Raw genomic sequence first — 17,392 nt, forward strand, 5'->3', positions numbered from 1 at the left:
GGAAAAACTGACCTCTGCTTTGGACATCTGAATTTAGTTCTCCATTTGCCACTTTGGACCAAGCACTTAGCTGCTAGGAGCCTCAGTCTTTTCATCTGTAAAATGGGATGGGAATTTTTGTCCTGCCTTATTCATTGCTGTATCCCGAGCACCTAGAACAGGGATCTGTTGCTCAGTCATCACTCAACACGTATTTCCTGATGAGTGAATGGATAAATAGGAGTAGCAGGAGAACTGAAGGCAAGCACTTTGAGAATTATGATACACTATAAAATGGTAGGGGATTTCATGGTAATTTTGTTTTCCTTCTAAATGAGAAAACAAATGAAAGGAAAACAGATTTTTTTTTTTTTTTTTACACTGGCTCAGTGCATCAATCATGAGGTTTTGGAAGACAGAAAGGACAGATATGGCAAAGATTCCTCTAGGGGAGTGTGTTTCTTGGCTGTGGCTCCAAGTGTCTCCAAGGCTAACATTCTGCAGACCTCTGAGCCAGACTGTGGAAGCCGTGCTGTGCTTCTTGTCATCAGACCTGAGATTTGTCTCAGGGAGAGCTGATGGTTGTGGTGACGTGGTTTCTTTTGTGCTGCTCATGGCTTCTTTTGCTTCATTGTCTCTCCTGAGGCTGGATTGTCTCTCAGAGTAGCTCAGCCAGCTTTAAACCTCCTCATTGACCAGCTGCTGGGCTGCCTTTTGCTACTGGAAGCACTTTCCCCTTCTGGTCCTATTAGCTTGTGTTCCTGTCACAGCGCACCATGGAGGGGCTGAGTGACCAGGGTAAATTCCGGGATTGATGGCTTCTCTGAAACCAAAGACAGAGCAGAACCAGCTTTCTGGATCCCCCTCAGCTGTGTCCCACATCAGAGCCAACCCTGGGACACCCTGGGAGAGCTCCAAAGTGCGACAAAATGTGCCCTGCCCTGTCCGTGTGGCCTAGGAGGGGTGGTGCCTTATGACCCCGGGGACAGTTTTAGCTTTGCCACTGGCTGTGACCTTGGTTAAGTCTTTTACTTTCTGGGCCAATAATGAACATAGATTCGATCAGGTGGCATTTGAAAAGCTACCATTTGAACTTGAAGTGTGGGAAAGTGCCAGAGATACTCCTCACCTATTTGGAAGTTTAGTGTGATTTTCTCTGAGGCTTGGCAAGAAATCAGAAGGTTTGGGGACCACTGAGTTATCCACATTCTGCTTTTTTTGGATACCTAGCCACAAATATTCAAGCCTGAGTTATAATTCCAACATTCTGACTTAAATAAATATTAGTACTATTGTCATCTGTCATCAGCAGTAATTTTTATCCAATCTCATCCACGGGGTCACTGTGCCAGAGTGGCCTTGAAATGCAGAGTCAAGTCAAGCCTTGCCAGAGGCCAGGCCTGGGGCCAGCCCCATCGCCCAGTGTTAGCCCGTGGAGGTCACAGCTCTGACCCTTTCTGGCCAGCGACCCTGTGGCTGAAACGATGTGCACTGCACAGGCTTCGGACTGTGTGGCGGGAGCCCAGACCCCGCCTCCCATACAGACGAGACCCTGCCCACCCAGGAGGCTGCAGCTGAACGTCTGTTGGAGGACAGTGTGCTGCACACGGACTTTTCAGGAGCCTGGCTTGCTCTTAGCCCTGAAGGGTGGGGTGCTTGCCTTCTGTGGGTGGGAGGGTCGGTCCCATGTACGTCCAAGAGGTTGGAGGAGGTGCCCGTTGGCGGTTTGCCAGCCCTCTGTGCAGGGTAGCCCCGCTGCGTCCTGGGCAGCCTTGGCCCAGTGGAAGTAGGCCAGCCCACATACTGTGTGCTTCCAGGAGAAGGGGCTGAGGATGGGTCTAGTCTCCTGTAAATGTTCGCATCCCCTGCAGACAGCAAGGTGCCTGGCACCCATCCCTAGTCAGCACCATCCACTCTACCAGCTGGGAGCATGAAGGTCTCACTGCTTTTAATTCTCACATTAACTTAGCCGGAGCCCAGTCTTGCAGAGTGACTTCTGGCTCTTTCTTCCTCTCCTGAGCCTCCTTCCCTCGATAACCCCAGGGAACCAATCTAAGAGGTCAGTTCTCATTACAGATTTTCCCCACTATCTGCAAGTTCACTTTACCCCACTTCACTTGTATGAAAGATGGATGTTAGTATGGTACCTGTTTTCACTACACACAAGAAATCCCGAGAGGATTTTTGCTGTTACAAAATGGTAATTGCTTCTTCGCCTTATGCCGTTTTGGCTTACGAGAGCTTTCCGAGGAACGTTCTCCCTTCAGGAATGTTCTGCTTTCAAGCAGCTGGGGAAACCTCGCTGGGCTCCTCAGACCTGGTATGTCAGGAGTCCCCTGGGTGCCTTCTTCACATGCAGGTTCTGATCCAGCAGGAGGGGGCTGTTGATGCCTCCCATCTAAGGACACAATTTGGGTAGCCAGGGTCATTGTTTCCGGTTCTTTTCTTATCATGACACACCTGGAAATGTTTGTGGGGCACACTGGCAAGGCTGCTGTGGCCACCTCAGGCCCAGCCACCTCAGGGCCCAGGGGTCAATGTCCCAGCTCACTGCTCCCCCACCTGAGGCATGGAATGGCTGAGGGGCACTGGCTGAGAGGAGAGAAAAGAACCCAAATCTGACCAGTACGCGTGGGAGTCTGGATGTAGTCTTCTCTGTCTCCTTGTTATTCCAGGTGCTGCCCCATGTGCGGCTACATGCAAGCCACCCTTGGGGTCCAGGAGCACTGCCGTCGTTCAGCGCTGTTTTCTCTGGGTGCAGAGAGAGGAAAAGAGGGCTCTCTCCCTGTGTTACACTCCCATGTGCTCTCCACACTCCCTGTTGGCTTGGGATCCCAGGATGCAGTTTTTTAGAAACGTGGCTCTTTTGGGGTGTGTGTGTGTATGTGTGTACATGTGCTCAGGTATGCACAGATACATGTGCATGCACGTGCATGTGCTCACCCACACAGCCGTTTTCCTTAAGGTGCACCATCGTGGCAGAGAGCTGAAGGAGTTCTTGCATTAGTCACCTCCTATGCCCAGAGCTCCTCTTTCACACAACTGGGCTTCTGTTTCTCTGTAGTGTGTCCGGGGACTCTGGGAACCTTTGTGTCATCTGCCAATAGGTTACCTTAAAAAAAAAAAAAAAAAAAAAAAAAAAGAGATGGGTTCTCAGACCCTTCCTTTCCAGGAGGCCACTTTCAGCAAGCTGTGGTAGAGAAAGGCAGACCTCTCCCAATGCCAATAGATGGCCCATGGCACCCTTTCCTCTGGACACTATGTGTTTGTTTGCCTTGCTTTACATAACTAAAAGGGGCCTCTCAAATGGTTTTCCCAGAACAAAGCAAGTCTGTTTTGATGTCTCCTTGCTGTTAATAGGAGAATTTGCAGCTGGTAAATGACAGTTTTACTAAAATATTTACTAAAATATGCAGTGGTGTCTCTGTCTTGGCACCCACCCACCACCCACCGCCCACCACGAGCTGGCTCAGGCAGTGTTTGCTGAGCGGAAGGACAGTCTGGTGTCCTCAAGCCTCAAGCTCGGTTTGGCTAAAGCACCTCTCCTTTCTCTCCAGGTCCATATTCAAGCCTTTCATCTTTGTTGATGATGTGAAACTTGTCCCCAAAGCACAGTCTCCTTGTTTTGGGGACAATGACCCTGCCAAAAAGGAGCCTCGGTTCCTGGAGAAGCCAGACCGCCGGCATGAGCTGTACAAGGCCCACGAGTGGGCACGTGCTGTCATCGAAAGTGACCAGGTGAGCCTGGCGCCAAGCCTGTGGAGGGGGCGTGGTCTGCAAAAGGGGAGACAGGGGAGCAGTTATGGAACTCATCACTTTCCTCCTCACCAGCTTGCCTTCTTTCAGAAATCCAGGTACCCAAGGCCCTTCCTAGAAACCTGCTGTTAATTTTTCCAGCCAGTCTCTTGAATCCAAATGAAACAAAGCCTTTACTTCTGATGTTGTTCCAGAACTCAGTGGGCTTGGAATATCCCTCTTTCATTTACTGTTTACCTAGGAATAACAGAAATATGTGGTTCTAGTAGGGATAACTGCTTTTCTGCTGTCTAAAAATCTTTCTGTACTTTTGGGGGTACAGAGTTGTACAAGATGGCAAAACTTTACTTAAAGGTACAGTCATATGTTGTTTAAAAAAAAAAAGGTAACTCTGAAAAACTTCTGGAAATGGATGATGGTCATGGGTGTTCAACAGTGCAAATATCCTTATGCCACTGACCTTGTACACTTAAACATGGCTAAAACAGAAAATTTTAAAAAGTTTTAAAAAAAAGATTCCCAAATTCCAAGTTTTTAAAAAAAGTTATTCTTCTTGTGCAGCTTCCCACACCCATCTTGGCCCAAGCTTTGGTAAATGAAGTCACAAGACATCAATTCAAACAAGACACACACTGTATTTGCCCACGGCAGCCATTCGTGACAGATCATGTATAACCCCCAAGCCTCTGTTTTGCTGAAGGGGAGGGGAAGGAACATGGTCGTTAAATGCCCACTGGCCTCCCACGCATGTGTTTAACAACTTAGAACAGGTCCAGATTGTCCTGAAGAAAGGGACACCTTGTAGACAAATGGGTACCTGCCTTTGTGTGGACTGGGGGAGCTTATTTTCTCCTTCCTAGCTTGGCGGACTCTGTGAAAAGCATAGAAAGAAGGGCAACATCAACAGTAAATCCAGAGAAATCCAGAAAGAATATCAGAGAAGGGCAGCCTTGCTACTCCTAGAATTTGCTTTTCCATGCCACAGAAACAACCATTTGGACGTGTCAAAGTCACGGTGTTTTCACATCTGCCTTCCCTGCCAAACGTGTCCCTGGAAGCATGAGCACGGCCACCTGGCCGCGCTGGGCTTTGCTCAGAGCGGTCCACCTCGCTTCCCAACTGTGCGTGTTTTCTAGGGAGGATAGCAAGCCCCGAATAAAAACACCACTTGGTGGTTTTTGAATGTTTGGCAACTGGAAGGCAGAGGGAGAAAGGGCTGTGTGTTTGAGCTAGTCTGCATAAAATGTCAAAGAGTTGAGATCGATGAGGTTGGGTGGGCTTTGACATGGAGAAATGACCACTGGTTTGTGTCAAAGCCTTGTTAGGAAGTGGTGGATGGGTGGTGACGGCAGCTTCTCCATTCTGGGACAAATTGGGCCCATGAAAGCTTCTCACGGTCATCCGCCGTGAGTGAGTGGAAGAAGAGATCTCCCCACCTCAGAATGAAAGTAAGTTGGGACAAGTGTGGAACATGTTTGTTCGCTGATCCATGTATTCATTCTACAGACGGCTCTTGGGAATGTCTACTGTGTCCCAGGCAGTGGAGCATAGTGATGAGCTCAGTTCTCACTCCCAGGAGATCGTGGGCTAATGGGGCATGCAGGCAAGTTGACAGACCTAACAAGACAGGAAAAGAACAGCCATGACTGAGTAAAGGCATTGACAGAGAGCCCAGAGGAAAGGTTCAGAGAGGCCTGGAGATGGGTACAAGTTGACCAAGTGCTGAGGAAGAGCAGAGTGGAGTGTCATGGGTTGGAAGAGCATAGTTAATTCAGTCTGGCTGAAGGGAAGGAGACATGGGGGCCACGGTAGGAGGGGAGGCAAGAGAGAGCTATGTATGTTACAAAAGGCCTTTCCTAAGTGTCTCCTGAGAGCCTGGATTTTGACCTGAAAGCAGTGGGGAGTTAAGGATGCCAAGGGGAGAAGTACCATAACTGACCTGGCATTCTAGAATGGTCCCTGTAGCAGTTGTGGGGAAACAGATTGAACGGGGTTGGGGGGCCTCTGGGAGGCTTTCTTGTCCGCTGTAGTGACCTGCGCTGTTTCCGTCCTTCCTCAGGAGCAAGGTCGCCAGCTGAGAAAGACCATGCTGGAACTAGAGAAGCAAGGCCTGGAGGCCATGGAAGAAATCCTGACCGGCTCTGACCCCCTGGACCCCAGCGAAGTGGGGGATCTTTTCTATGACTGTGTTGACACTGAGATTAAGTTCTTTAAGTGAAGTAAGCATTCCGAATCTTTCCCCTTCTTATTTAAATGTTCCCACCTTACTAAATTACCAGCAAAACAAACCACTCTCCTGTGTGAGTAAAATGAGACAGTTCAGATGTGTTAAAGTCACACTCTTGCGTTCTGCCCGAAGCTCAGCAGTGACCCCTTCCCCTACCACGTAGCTTCCCTTCTTTTGCAATGTAACGCGTCTCCATCTGCCTGTCGTCCGACTGTATGACTGCTTGTGCACTTCCAGCCGCTCTGGTTGCCTCTCAGTGACAGTGGACACATTAGCCTTCTCGTGGAGGACGAGGGTTCATCAGGCCTCGGGAGGGGGCTGCACAGCGCTTAAGTGTGCGGGAAAAGCAAAATCTTTTGAAGTCTTATTCTTCCTTCCAGTACTGATTTCTTCCAGGTTGACAGAAGGCACAGGGCTCTTCTGTGTGTGCTTGAGGGAGTAGCTTCCAGGCTTCCCGTCCCATGAGTGAATGCCTGTCATGCAGAGTGTCCCCACATGAGGGGACCAAACCACTGGCGAGGAACAAAGGGAGCCCTTCTGTGGTCCCAGCTCATCCTGATTCCCGGGATCGTACTAGAGTCTCTACACCATGCTTGTGTGCGGGCCACCTGCAGACAGCCCGTGTGTGCGGGACAGCTGGTTAGTGGAGTCAGGAGTGCCCACGGGAGAGACTCCCAGGCAGCCGCATGGTGGCATATCCCCGCATCACCACGTGGCTCTCCCTGCCCAGCGGCGTGCCCACCCCTTGGATGTGGCTTTGGGTGCAGTGATTTCGGGCCCGAGGATGGCCATCTACTTCAGGATTAATTCAGGGGCCCCAGGGCATAGTTCCACCCCACAAAGCTGTGGATTTCCCCAGCTGGCAGGGGAAAGAAAAGGAGAAACTCTTGACTGTCTGGATTTTAGCTAAAGTAGCTGGAATCTGAGCAGCGATGACATTATCTCCGCAGAGACTTGAATTAAACTGATTTGTTTCCATCGTCGCATTCACACGGAGGATTTGACTTACCACCAGAGCATAGAAGAAGAGTGTGTGAGGAGGACCAGATGGGCTCCACACTGGGAAGACAGAGGGCAAGGAGGTGACAGATGGTTGCAGAAGCATTTCGCCGCGGGGTAGCGATCCAACCCCCAGCCTTCCTGCCCAGCTCGCTCTAGCCCACAAAGCCACGTAGGAGGCAGCTGGCTCTCTCTGGCCCTTCCTGCTAGTGCTTGCAGCTGCTCTCGGAAGGTAGCTTAAGTGGGCAGGTGCGGCGTGGGGGGACTTCGCTCTGGCCATCGATACTCTCGAGCGCTGTGAGATGCTTGGGGGGCAGAGATGATGGATAGACGGGGGAGCAGGTGTAGCCACTAGTGGAAGGACAGCAGTTCCTTTACTCCGGCCTCCCCCATGCCAATGGGGCCCATTCACACTTCATCACTGGTAGGAACTGGCAAGTGGAAATACTGAGAGTGTTTTTACTCTTCAAAGTGACCTAGGGTTAGTGACTCTGCGCTGACCACGGTGCATGGTAGGCTGTGTGGGCTGGAAGGGACATGGTCCCACACACAGATGTGGGCACAGAGGGCCACGGGTCTTACCAGAACACATCTTGGGCTACCAACTTCCCTTGAAGAGTGTGGGTGTCAGAGCGCCACGAGCTTTTGGTCCAGCAGTTTTGTGAATTCTGGTTGTAAAATCTTAAACAATGAGTGGTAGATGGTGGGGAGGATGTTTGGCCTGAGAGAGTTAACACAGCCGTTCATGGTGGCTTGTGGTAGCTGAATCTCATCCAGGGCTTTCCCTGTCGATGAATGCAGGGCCTTCTCTTAGAGGGAGCAGCCACCCTCAGTGCATCTGTTTACGGATGCTAAGGCAGGGGATGGGGAGGCTTGGCGGGGGAGGAAGGGTGACAGAGGTACCTTGCCTCTCCTAAGTCCCCCTGCTTAGTGGCTATTTAAGAAGAGCCACCGTAAAATTTCACCACATGGTTTCAGTTCCACCTGTTATAGAAATACTTGATCAGATCAGAGATACCCACCGTGATTCAGGGTTTTACCAAAAGAAGTCTAGTGAGACGGCTTCCCTTATTATGGGCTAAGCAAAGGTCATGGATAACCCATCCAGACTGTGTGTTCCCTAGCCACTGTGAAGTGGGAAATACAATGACTACTTCTGTTAGGGGACGTTTGGCCAGCATCTCAAAATGAAAATTGTCTTGGCGAACACTGTATGTCACAATTGTGATGTTCCTGTCTTACCACCAGGGGGCGTGGCAGCCCGCCATGGCACAGCTTGGCAGAAGTTCAATGGGGCTCGGATGCTTCCCTCTGGCGCTGTCGGGATCTGTGTACAGTCAAACCCCCAGTAATAGTAGTAGATGAATCTTTGTGCCTTGGGGGTTGTGGGGAAAAACAAGAGAGTAAGGAGTCTGCAGATGCGCCTGGACTCACTTTTTGTGACTTTTATCTACTTAGGTCAACTGCTTAAAATATGTTGTTGAATTTTGGGCAGGTTGTTGGTGAGATGTTTCTTTTTAAATGCTCCTAACAGACTCTGCTTTTGAAAAATGCTTATCACTACGTGGATGATTTCTTGACCAGGGATTGCTTTTCTAAAGGCAGTGTGGGGAAATGAATATGCAAGATAACTATGAAAGCAATGTTTAAAGGTCGGTGTGTAAATAGCTTCCTGAAATACCATTTGTGTATCCATTAAGACTTGGATGGGGAAGCTGTGCATGCTTTGTGCAGAAAGAAGACATGGCCACGATGGAATTTTTCCCCTATTCCCATGCCCCATAACCAAACATAAGCTATTTCGTCTTGTCTAGTAGATGGGATTTACCATAGATGAAGACACCCCTTATCCCCTCGGGGGGAAAGAGGCTACAGTAAAAGTAAATTAGCAAAGCAGAATAGTACTCTTAATTCTTGGGAGGCTGGTTTGGAATTCTAGGTAGAATAAGGATGTACTTGAAATTATGGTGATTCCTTAGTGCCCAGTAACATAAGACACAGTGTTACCATTAAGAAGAGTCTTTCTTACAAGCTAACAGAGCAGGTATATGCATATTAGATATTAGCAGTGAAGTTCTTTCACTATTGGGTGAATCATTAGGTATAAAAAATAATTGCCAATCAGGCAAACCATTTCGCTCCCTAACTTACATCATCCCGCATTGGTACAGGTGTTACACCACCCTGGCTGGCCCAGCAGGGAAACCAGGTGGGACCAATATGCCCGCTAGGAAACCACAAACTGCATTCTCAGCTAAAGAACAGTCAGGTCATTTGTAAGGGAGGTCTTCAACTGAGCTCTCAGCTTTAGGAAGGAAGCACATGGAAGAAGGAGGGAGGAGAGACCCCCCCCCCCCAAGATGACTATTCTTGTACGGGGGGGAGGAGTGGCGGGTCACAAGCACGTGCTATCCCAGCACCACCCTGTGCATCCCCATGGTGGTGACATTTCATCCTGCACAGTCCCAAGTCCCAGCTCTCCTCCTATGGCTTGTGTCAAGTGTGCTTTATCAGACTGACTTCAAACATTCCGAAATGTCACATGCAGATTTCTCATGGGAATGAATAGGTACATGTTTGCAATCATGTTGTGAGAAGTTAAATGTGTGAGCTGGAAAATGCTATTGGCAGGGAATAATAAAAAAAGAAAAATCTTTGTGTTTCCTGCAGTGGGAACTGACCATGTAGTCTTAACAGCCTTTTGTACAAACACCTATGAACCAGATAACTTCCCTCTCCAGTGCTTGCCCTTGGAATTGTCTCTGAATACATCAAGCATACAATAAAAGAAAAAGCAAAAAACACTCAAATGAATGTCCTTGTGTTTCATGAATAAATGTGGACATCAGTCACAAAATAGAAAATGTACGAATAGGGAATATATTTTTCTGACTGGCATCTTCAGAAAACCCAGTCAGCTCAGCGTTTCCAACGTGGTGTACCATTCTGTGGATAAGTCACTCTTAAAAATAAATACTAAAGCACAGTGAGAGACCACTTCACACCCATTGGAATGGTTACTATCAAAAAGCAGAAAATAACAGTGTCGGTGAGGCTGTGGAGACACTGGAGCCCTTGTACAGTGTTGGTGGGAGTGGAAAATGGTGCGGCTGCTATGGAAAACGGTATGGCCGTGCCTCACAAAAGTTGAAAAGATAGAATTAGCATATAACCCAGAAATTCCGCTTCTGAGTAGATGCCCAAAAGAACCGAAAGCAAGACCGCAGAGATGTTTGTACACCCCTGTTGATAGCAACATTATTCTCAATAGCCAAAAGGTGCAAACAACCCAAGTGTCCATTGATGTTATTCTGAGGGAAATAAGCCAGGATCCAGAAGACAAATATTGTCTGATCCCACTTACATGAGGTCCCAAGAGTAGTTAAGCTCCTAGAACCCCGGGAAGTGGAATGGTGGTTGCCAGGGGCTGGGAGAATGGGGAATGAGGAGTTGTTGTCAAGGCAGTAGAGTTTTAGTTTTGCAAGCTGGTGAAAGAATTCTGGAGCTTGGCTGCGCAATCCTGTGAAGGTACGTAACAATACTCAGTGTGGTCATGATGGTGAATTTATGTCACGCATCTTATACCACAAACAGAAACCACACTAGAAATGGAAGTCCTGATTGCCAGAACATCGGTGCCATCTATGCCAAGCATCTTTATATGAAAGCCATGGCACTGCTACTAACTAACTTCACTGACGAGAAAGGCTAGCTGTTCCCACTCCCATGACCTAGAAATGCCACACTGCTTCCATGATTCGGTCTCCACGGTGACAGGCAAAAGGTAACTGAGTAGTATCTTGTTCATGAAGATAGGACTTTGTCCTTGGTACAACTGACTGATGTCAAGGTCAGAGAAGACGACCGCCCCATTTACATGACCAGGAACAGCTAGCTCTTTAAACCTTATTTCCAACTCTTTTTTCAGAAACATAACATTCTCCCACAAAGCTCCACCGTGACCACACGTTTGTTTGCTGGGGCTGCTATCATCAAATACCACAGAGTGCTTGGCTCAAACCCCAGGAATGGATCGTCTCACAGTTCTGGAGGCGAGAAGTCAAAAAACAAGGTGTCTGCAAGGTTGGGTCCCTCTGAGGGCTGTGGGGGAGAATCTGTCGTATGCTTCTCCACCAGCTCCTGGTGGTTTGCTGGCCTGCAGCTTCACCCCATCTCTGTCTTCATCTTCACATAGCATCACTGTGTCTGTGACCAAATCTCCCTTTTTACAAGGACACCAGGCCGACTGGATTAGGGCCCACCCCACTGCATATGGCCTCCCCTTAACCAATTACATCTTCAACAACTTTATTCCCAAAGAAAGTTACAATCTGAGATGTGGAGTTAGGACTTCCACATACGAGTTTTTGGAAGACATAATTCAGTCTGTAACAGAGCAGCTTTGTGAAGGATGTGCAAATCCCTGGGGCCTGGTGTGAGCATTTGGAACTCACTCCTGCAAGTCATAGGTACAGCCCTGCTCACGGAGCTGCTTCCCTCACCCTCGTAGCTGCCACCTCTGCCCCACATCACTCCATCAGCGGTTCCTAAAAGTATGGCTCCTTCATCTCCGTAGTCCGTGGCTTTGACCTTCATCACCCCCTTCATGGATTATCTTGGGCCTCTGCTTTTCTTCTCCACTCAGAGTGGCCCTTTTGGTAGGGAAAGAGCTTCTCTCTACCTCTGCTAATAAGAGCGGCAGATAAAACAAATCGGGTCCTTCACTCATTAGGAGGCAGTGTGTGGCAGCGAACTTTGAAATGAGTTTCTAGATGAGACTTATTTCTGGAACGTCTATGAATTTTAATTACTGTTCTCTCCTTGCTATCCAGCAGCAGAGCCAGTCAGGGGGGTGCTCTGAGCCGCTCTGTAACAGTTGAAGTGGAATGCCAGGGTACAGCCAAGGTGAGCTGTCTGGGACTCAGCTGAAATGAGCAAACTTGTACCCTAGAGTGCGGGGTGTGCTCATTCCTGCATCTGTGGGGACCCAAGAGTGAAGGGCTTCTTTAGGGCTTATGTCACTACATCTTGACCACTATATGCTTAGGTCCATATTTGTGTCCCTGTTTTACACATGAGGAAACTGAGGCACACGCTGGTTATGTAATTTACATCCCCAAACTTGTAAGAGGCCAAATAGATCTATGTTTGACTCTAAGCCAGCTGACCTAGCAGGTGAACGTCATCTCCCCTGCACCACATACCAAAGAGGCCACCTGAAAATACTAGAATGGTGATTGAGGATACTGCCCCATACAGATGTTTTGAGGGGTTCGCTAAGTTGGGGCAGGTGCTCAGTGCACTTTAGATCAAAAGCTGTTCCATTTTAACACAAATTAGAGGCATTCTATAAGCAATACTCTGCCCATTTTCTATGAATAAAACAATACAGTGTTATCTATTTTTTTTAAGAAAATGCATTTCAGACATATTTTCCCTTGGATTTCCCTCAATACCCATCAGTTTAGCTACAAAAACCAGGAACATATTATTATTATTATTATTATTTAATATTTATTTATTTGGCAGAGTAAGAGAGCAGGAGCAGGGGGAAGAGAGGGAGAAGGTGAAGCAGACTCCCCGCTGAGCAGAGAGCCTGGATGTGGGGCTTGATCCCAGGACCCTGGGATCATGACCTGAGTGGAAGGCAGATGCCTAACCATCTGAGCCACTCAGGGGCCTCAAAACTAGGAAAACATTATACAGGTTAGTTAGAAATGTCAGCTCAGAAAAGAAAGGCCTCGTTTCAAACACAGTGTGTCACAGCTGGCATTGGGCTCTGTGTGAGTACCCTTCATGTCCCATCCTTTTTTTTTTTTTTTTAAAGATTTTATTTTATTTGACACAGGGAGGGGGGCAGAGGGAGAAGCAGGCTCCCCACTGAGCAGGGAGACTGATGTGGGGCTCCATCCCAGGACCCTGGGATCATGACCCGAGCCGAAAGCAGACGCTTAACCGAGTCACCCAGGCGCCCCCGTGTCCCATCCTTCTTAGAAGCCCTTCTAACCCTGAAAAATGGTTGGCTTAGGTCAGTACTCGTGACCCTCGATGGGTTTTAACGAGGACACGGGCAGAAGCATTTCCACTTATTAAAGTTTATTAGATACAAAGAAATGAGTCTGCAGAGGGCACATAATAAATATAAAATACATATGAAACACGGGGGAGCCACAGACGACGGGGTCAGTGAGAACACTGGAGAGTGGCAAGAGCTCTGGAACTCGTTGGCTCTGCGTGAGTTTATGGTCAAGGGGCTTGAGGTCTGTCCTGCCAGCGGACGCGCTGAATTCAGTGACGGGTCTCGAGGAGAGACGGGAGGCCAGATTCCTGAGATGTCTCCCTAGCTGCAGTTTCTGGTTTCTGCCCCTCCCTCCCCTCTGTCCTTGACAGGTTTTGTTTTTAACTTCTATCCCAGGGGTGTGGAACGTGAATGCATAAACACCTCATGGGGCAGCCAGTCTCCACGGAAGGTGGACTTGCCTTTGTCTTGGGCTTTCTTCATCATGATAATTAAAACCCTTGTCATTATTTTCCTACAGCTGGGAGGGAGATGGAGCGGGTCCCGTTATAATAAAGAAATCCCGACCTTTTGGAAACCTTCCAGAACCAATAAAACCAATCAGCTATGCCCAGAGCTGCTGACCTGCAAAAAGCTGCTTTTCCAATTGGGTTAGCAGTGACAATTTGGCATGACTGATTCCCCAGAGAAGGGCACTTGACCTTGCTCAGCGGCTCCTCTCTGGAATGAGAAAGCACAACAATGTAGGATGCCATCTTAGTCTTTAGACAACAGCAAAGTGTACGCAGTCACATTTGCCCAAACCCTCCTAACCAGCTGCCTGTTCTGGATGGTTTGGTCTGGGCACAGTGTCCTTCAGGTCTGAGCACATGAGTGGGTTGTTCCAAAGGACACTTGTTTTTCCACCGCTCTTTCCGCACCCGCCCCCGCTTTTCCTTTAATCTGCACCTATTTTGAGCACAGACCTGGGGTCAGTCTGTTTCATTCTATTTTCTCTCCTTCCCTTCTTACAGCTTCCTCCAAGGATGGGGGGCATCTGGGGTCAGGTGCAAGCAAACACACACTTCCACTTCCTTGCCAGCTCCAGAAAAAGGGTGTGAGAACAGCAGCCAGAGCCGTTCCGACCAGTTCCATATTCCGGGGTGGCCGGCCTTGGGTACTTCTCCCCGACAGAGAAGTGCGCCCCCCACAGGGCAGGGGGAGCTCTCAGACCCATCAGGCCCTCTTTAGTTTGGAAGGGAGCTGCGTTTGCCGGGCGGGCGGGGGCTGCCAGGCTTCCTAAGCACAGGAGTGAGGCACCAGGTCAGTGAGGCAGATACTTGGCCAAGAGGCTTCTGTCTACACGTCCTCATGTCCTAGTGTCCGTGAAAATCCCACTCTTGGGGAGAACAAACAAACAACAACCATCTCTGAGATAGAATATGCAATTGACGATAATAATGAGTTATATAGGTTTCTAACTTGCAGAAAAAAAAAAAAAAAAAAACCTAAGTCTCATGAATCTCGCCTTACCCTGGAAGCCAGGAAGGAGTTGGGAACTTAGGCGAACATGAGGAAAGCCAGGGGCACGTGGGACCCGGGGGCGCTGTAAACAGGAAGGGCGTTGGCTACTTGTAGGAGCTTTCTGTTACAAAAGGGCCCTGTGCTTGGCATCGGAGGGGCCAAGCCCACTCTTGCCTTTCTTTTGGGTCATATTTACATGAGGCAGAAAAAAAAAAAATCCCTGTACTACAAAACGGAAGCGAGACATGGCATCTCGTTCCCCGGAGGCTGTGTGGCCTTATCTGGGCGTGGGGACACACTGCTCTCTCTGAGCTGCAGCGTTTATAAGGCATTACTGGGTTTGATTTTGCAGTGTGTGTGTGAGGAGAATATAGAATCATGCCGATAAGAAGCCTCTGTGGGGACTATGACTTTGGGACTACTTGCAAACGAGGAAATCTTCGAAAGATGGTTCAGAATCTAGGAAGGGCCAGCCCACACGCATTATTTACAGTCATGGAATGGACACCACGGGGCGGGGACAGGGTGCTATCGGTGTGATGGATGAATGCCAAGATGCATCCTTGGAAAAGGGAGAAACATAATACGGGTGTGGTTTTTTTAAATTATGCAAATAAGAGCTGTCATACTGATTTAAAGCCTGTGCAAACCACGTATTTACAATAAATAAATGCTCCACTCAGAGCTTGCATGTTAAATGAATTGCAACTTAAGTATGGCGAGGCCAGACACGTTCTCCTGGGGAAGCCCATCTGGCGATGTGGACCCCCAGGCGGCTCACAGGACATTGGCTTCCTCTGTCTTCTCACCGGAGTGTCTTTAGTGATAACTGTGGAAAGACAGGAACATTACCAGGGGGATCTGGAAGAACACACACACACACACACACCCTCTCTGCTTCTGGGCACCACGGCCTTCCTGCATTCATATGAGGCTGCCAGGGTCTAAGGGTCCCGTCAGATGCAAGGGGCTGATTTTGACCCAGGGGTTTTGGGTGGGAAAGGGATGAAATGGGACAAAGAGTTGATGGCGTCTCAAGACGTACCGCCATCTTGGAAATAGACATAAGACCAAACACCAGCATGTGACAGAAACTCAAGAAAAACTAAGAACTTGCTGGAGATCCCAAGACAAGGCAAAGGTAAAGACAAAGGGCCCCAGGCCTTCAGATTTCCAGCCCAGGACTCCCACCCATGCACAGATTACTTGGGTCTCTCTGCCGTAAAAGAAGAGTGCCCCCTGGGGGGCAGTTTATCATGTCTAGAACCCTGTGAGCTTTCTGGGCGACTGCTTTTTGTCTCGCTGATGTGACTACTACCTCCCAGAGCGGATGCCTGTTAATTCTGTATATAGTCTCCCTGTTTTCTTTTGCCCTGTGCTTATCTATTTCTCCCTTAACTGCAATCAGACGGCCGTTTTGAGCCTTTGATCGTCTGCGTGATTATCACAGTTCTTAGCTCAGCTGTGGTTAGAAAAGGTGGTGCTCGTCCTCCTGCAAGGAACTCATCCCCATGTCCAGGGCCTCGTTCCCTTCTCACATCCTTTGCTGTACTGTTCCAGGGGGCTGCAGGAGGACCCAGCTGAATGGCAGGCCACACCCTTTGCCACATAGAACTCTGAAACAGGAGGAGGCCAGGGTACAACTAAGGGCCTTTATTTATTTTTTAAAAAGATTTTATTTATTTATTTGACAGAGATCACAATTAGACAGAGAGGCAGGCAGAGAGAGGAGGAAGCAGACTTCCCTGCCAAGCAGAGAGCCCAATGCAGGGCTCGGTCCCAGGACTCTGGGATCATGACCTGAGTGGAAGGCAGAGGCTTTAACCCACTGAGCCACCCAGGCGCCCCAACTAAGGGCCTTTAAAGATGAGATCCTGTCGTGAGCAGATGTCATCTCGGCCTGGGGTTAGGAGACCGTCTGTCCAAGCTGCCTTGTGTGAGAAGGAGGACATTTTTTTCCAAGACTGTCTTATCCCACAAGAACCCGTCTGGTTCCCCTCTCAGCTTCCTCTAGCCACCAGGACTTGAATCGTGACTACATTTGGCCAAAGGAAATGATCGCGTTGATGGGAGAAAAACCCCCACGGGGGCCGTGAGATACCCTGTATTCCATAGACAAGACAGAACCCTGACTCACGCTTGGTGCACATCGCAGAGTAGTATCTGATCCGGCCTCCCCAGCCACTGTGACCAGGGAAGAGGGAGCGGCGAGGGAGTGGGGTGACCCCTAAAGTAGGGCTCCAAAGGGCTTCTGGGTGGCCAGCCTTGCTTCTGGAGGTGGGGGGATTCTGGGGAAGCCCCCCTTTCCCTCTTCAGAGTTTGAAACTGTACGCATTTCACTCTAGCTGGAAACAAAGGTACACCAAAGGGCTTTCCCCAAGGACAAAAGAATCTGAGCAAAGTATGTAAAGCTTTAGGGACAAAGCACACTCTCTCAGCATTTCTGGGCTCCCTGAGGAGAACTCCTGCTGTTACGTTCAGAGACCTGAGGAGACCTGAGGAGGTGTTACCTGAGAATTTCTGCCTTTGATGTCATCTGAGCTCTGCCCTGTGGCCTCCGTGGGCAGCCAGGGACCAGGCGTGCGGCCTGAAAGAAACAGGAAGGATCTCAGCTGTCTATTGGCCCAGGAACCACTGCGTGCTTCGCTGAGAAACTCAGACTCTGCTGGCGCTCAGAACAACAGCAGAGGGACGGAGGGTACCAGGAGCCGGTCAGCCTGAAACCTCCAGGCTCCTCCCCGCCCTAGGCTGAGTGTTTCCACCCACTGCTTCCACGGCCCAGCCTGGATGCAAAAGCATCTCGTCCAGTCTGCTGGAAGGGGAACAGGTTGTCGCCTACATGCACGTGACAGCTTCTTAGCTCAGAACAAGCCACCATTTCCAGAATCGCTCATGTGGCCAGTACGCAC

The 17,392-nt window shown here is 49.2% G+C and overlaps 2 protein-coding genes across 3 annotated transcripts in view; one reads left to right on the forward strand and one right to left on the reverse strand.

Moving 5' to 3' along the window:
• Window positions 1–9,771, forward strand: part of SCRN1 (secernin 1) — a 62,134-nt gene extending 52,363 nt beyond the window's left edge. The window contains exons 7-8 of the mRNA XM_082692874.1: window positions 3,537–3,717; window positions 5,795–9,771. Coding sequence (XP_082549000.1) covers window positions 3,537–3,717; window positions 5,795–5,953 — 340 coding nt within the window. The 3' untranslated portion in view covers window positions 5,954–9,771. The remainder of the gene's footprint in view (window positions 1–3,536; window positions 3,718–5,794) is intronic.
• Window positions 9,772–13,040: 3,269 nt separating this feature from the next.
• Window positions 13,041–17,392, reverse strand: part of WIPF3 (WAS/WASL interacting protein family member 3) — a 76,859-nt gene continuing 72,507 nt past the window's right edge. For both annotated transcript variants that reach the window (XM_082692868.1, XM_082692869.1), the window contains exons 8-9: window positions 16,994–17,070; window positions 13,041–15,312 (exon numbers count right to left, since the gene is read on the reverse strand). In XM_082692868.1, the coding sequence (XP_082548994.1) occupies window positions 15,289–15,312; window positions 16,994–17,070 (101 nt within the window). In that variant the 3' untranslated portion in view covers window positions 13,041–15,288. The remainder of the gene's footprint in view (window positions 15,313–16,993; window positions 17,071–17,392) is intronic.

This window comes from Mustela nivalis, assembly GCF_964662115.1.
Source record: "Mustela nivalis genome assembly, chromosome: 12".
Taxonomy (NCBI): Eukaryota; Metazoa; Chordata; class Mammalia; order Carnivora; family Mustelidae; genus Mustela; species Mustela nivalis.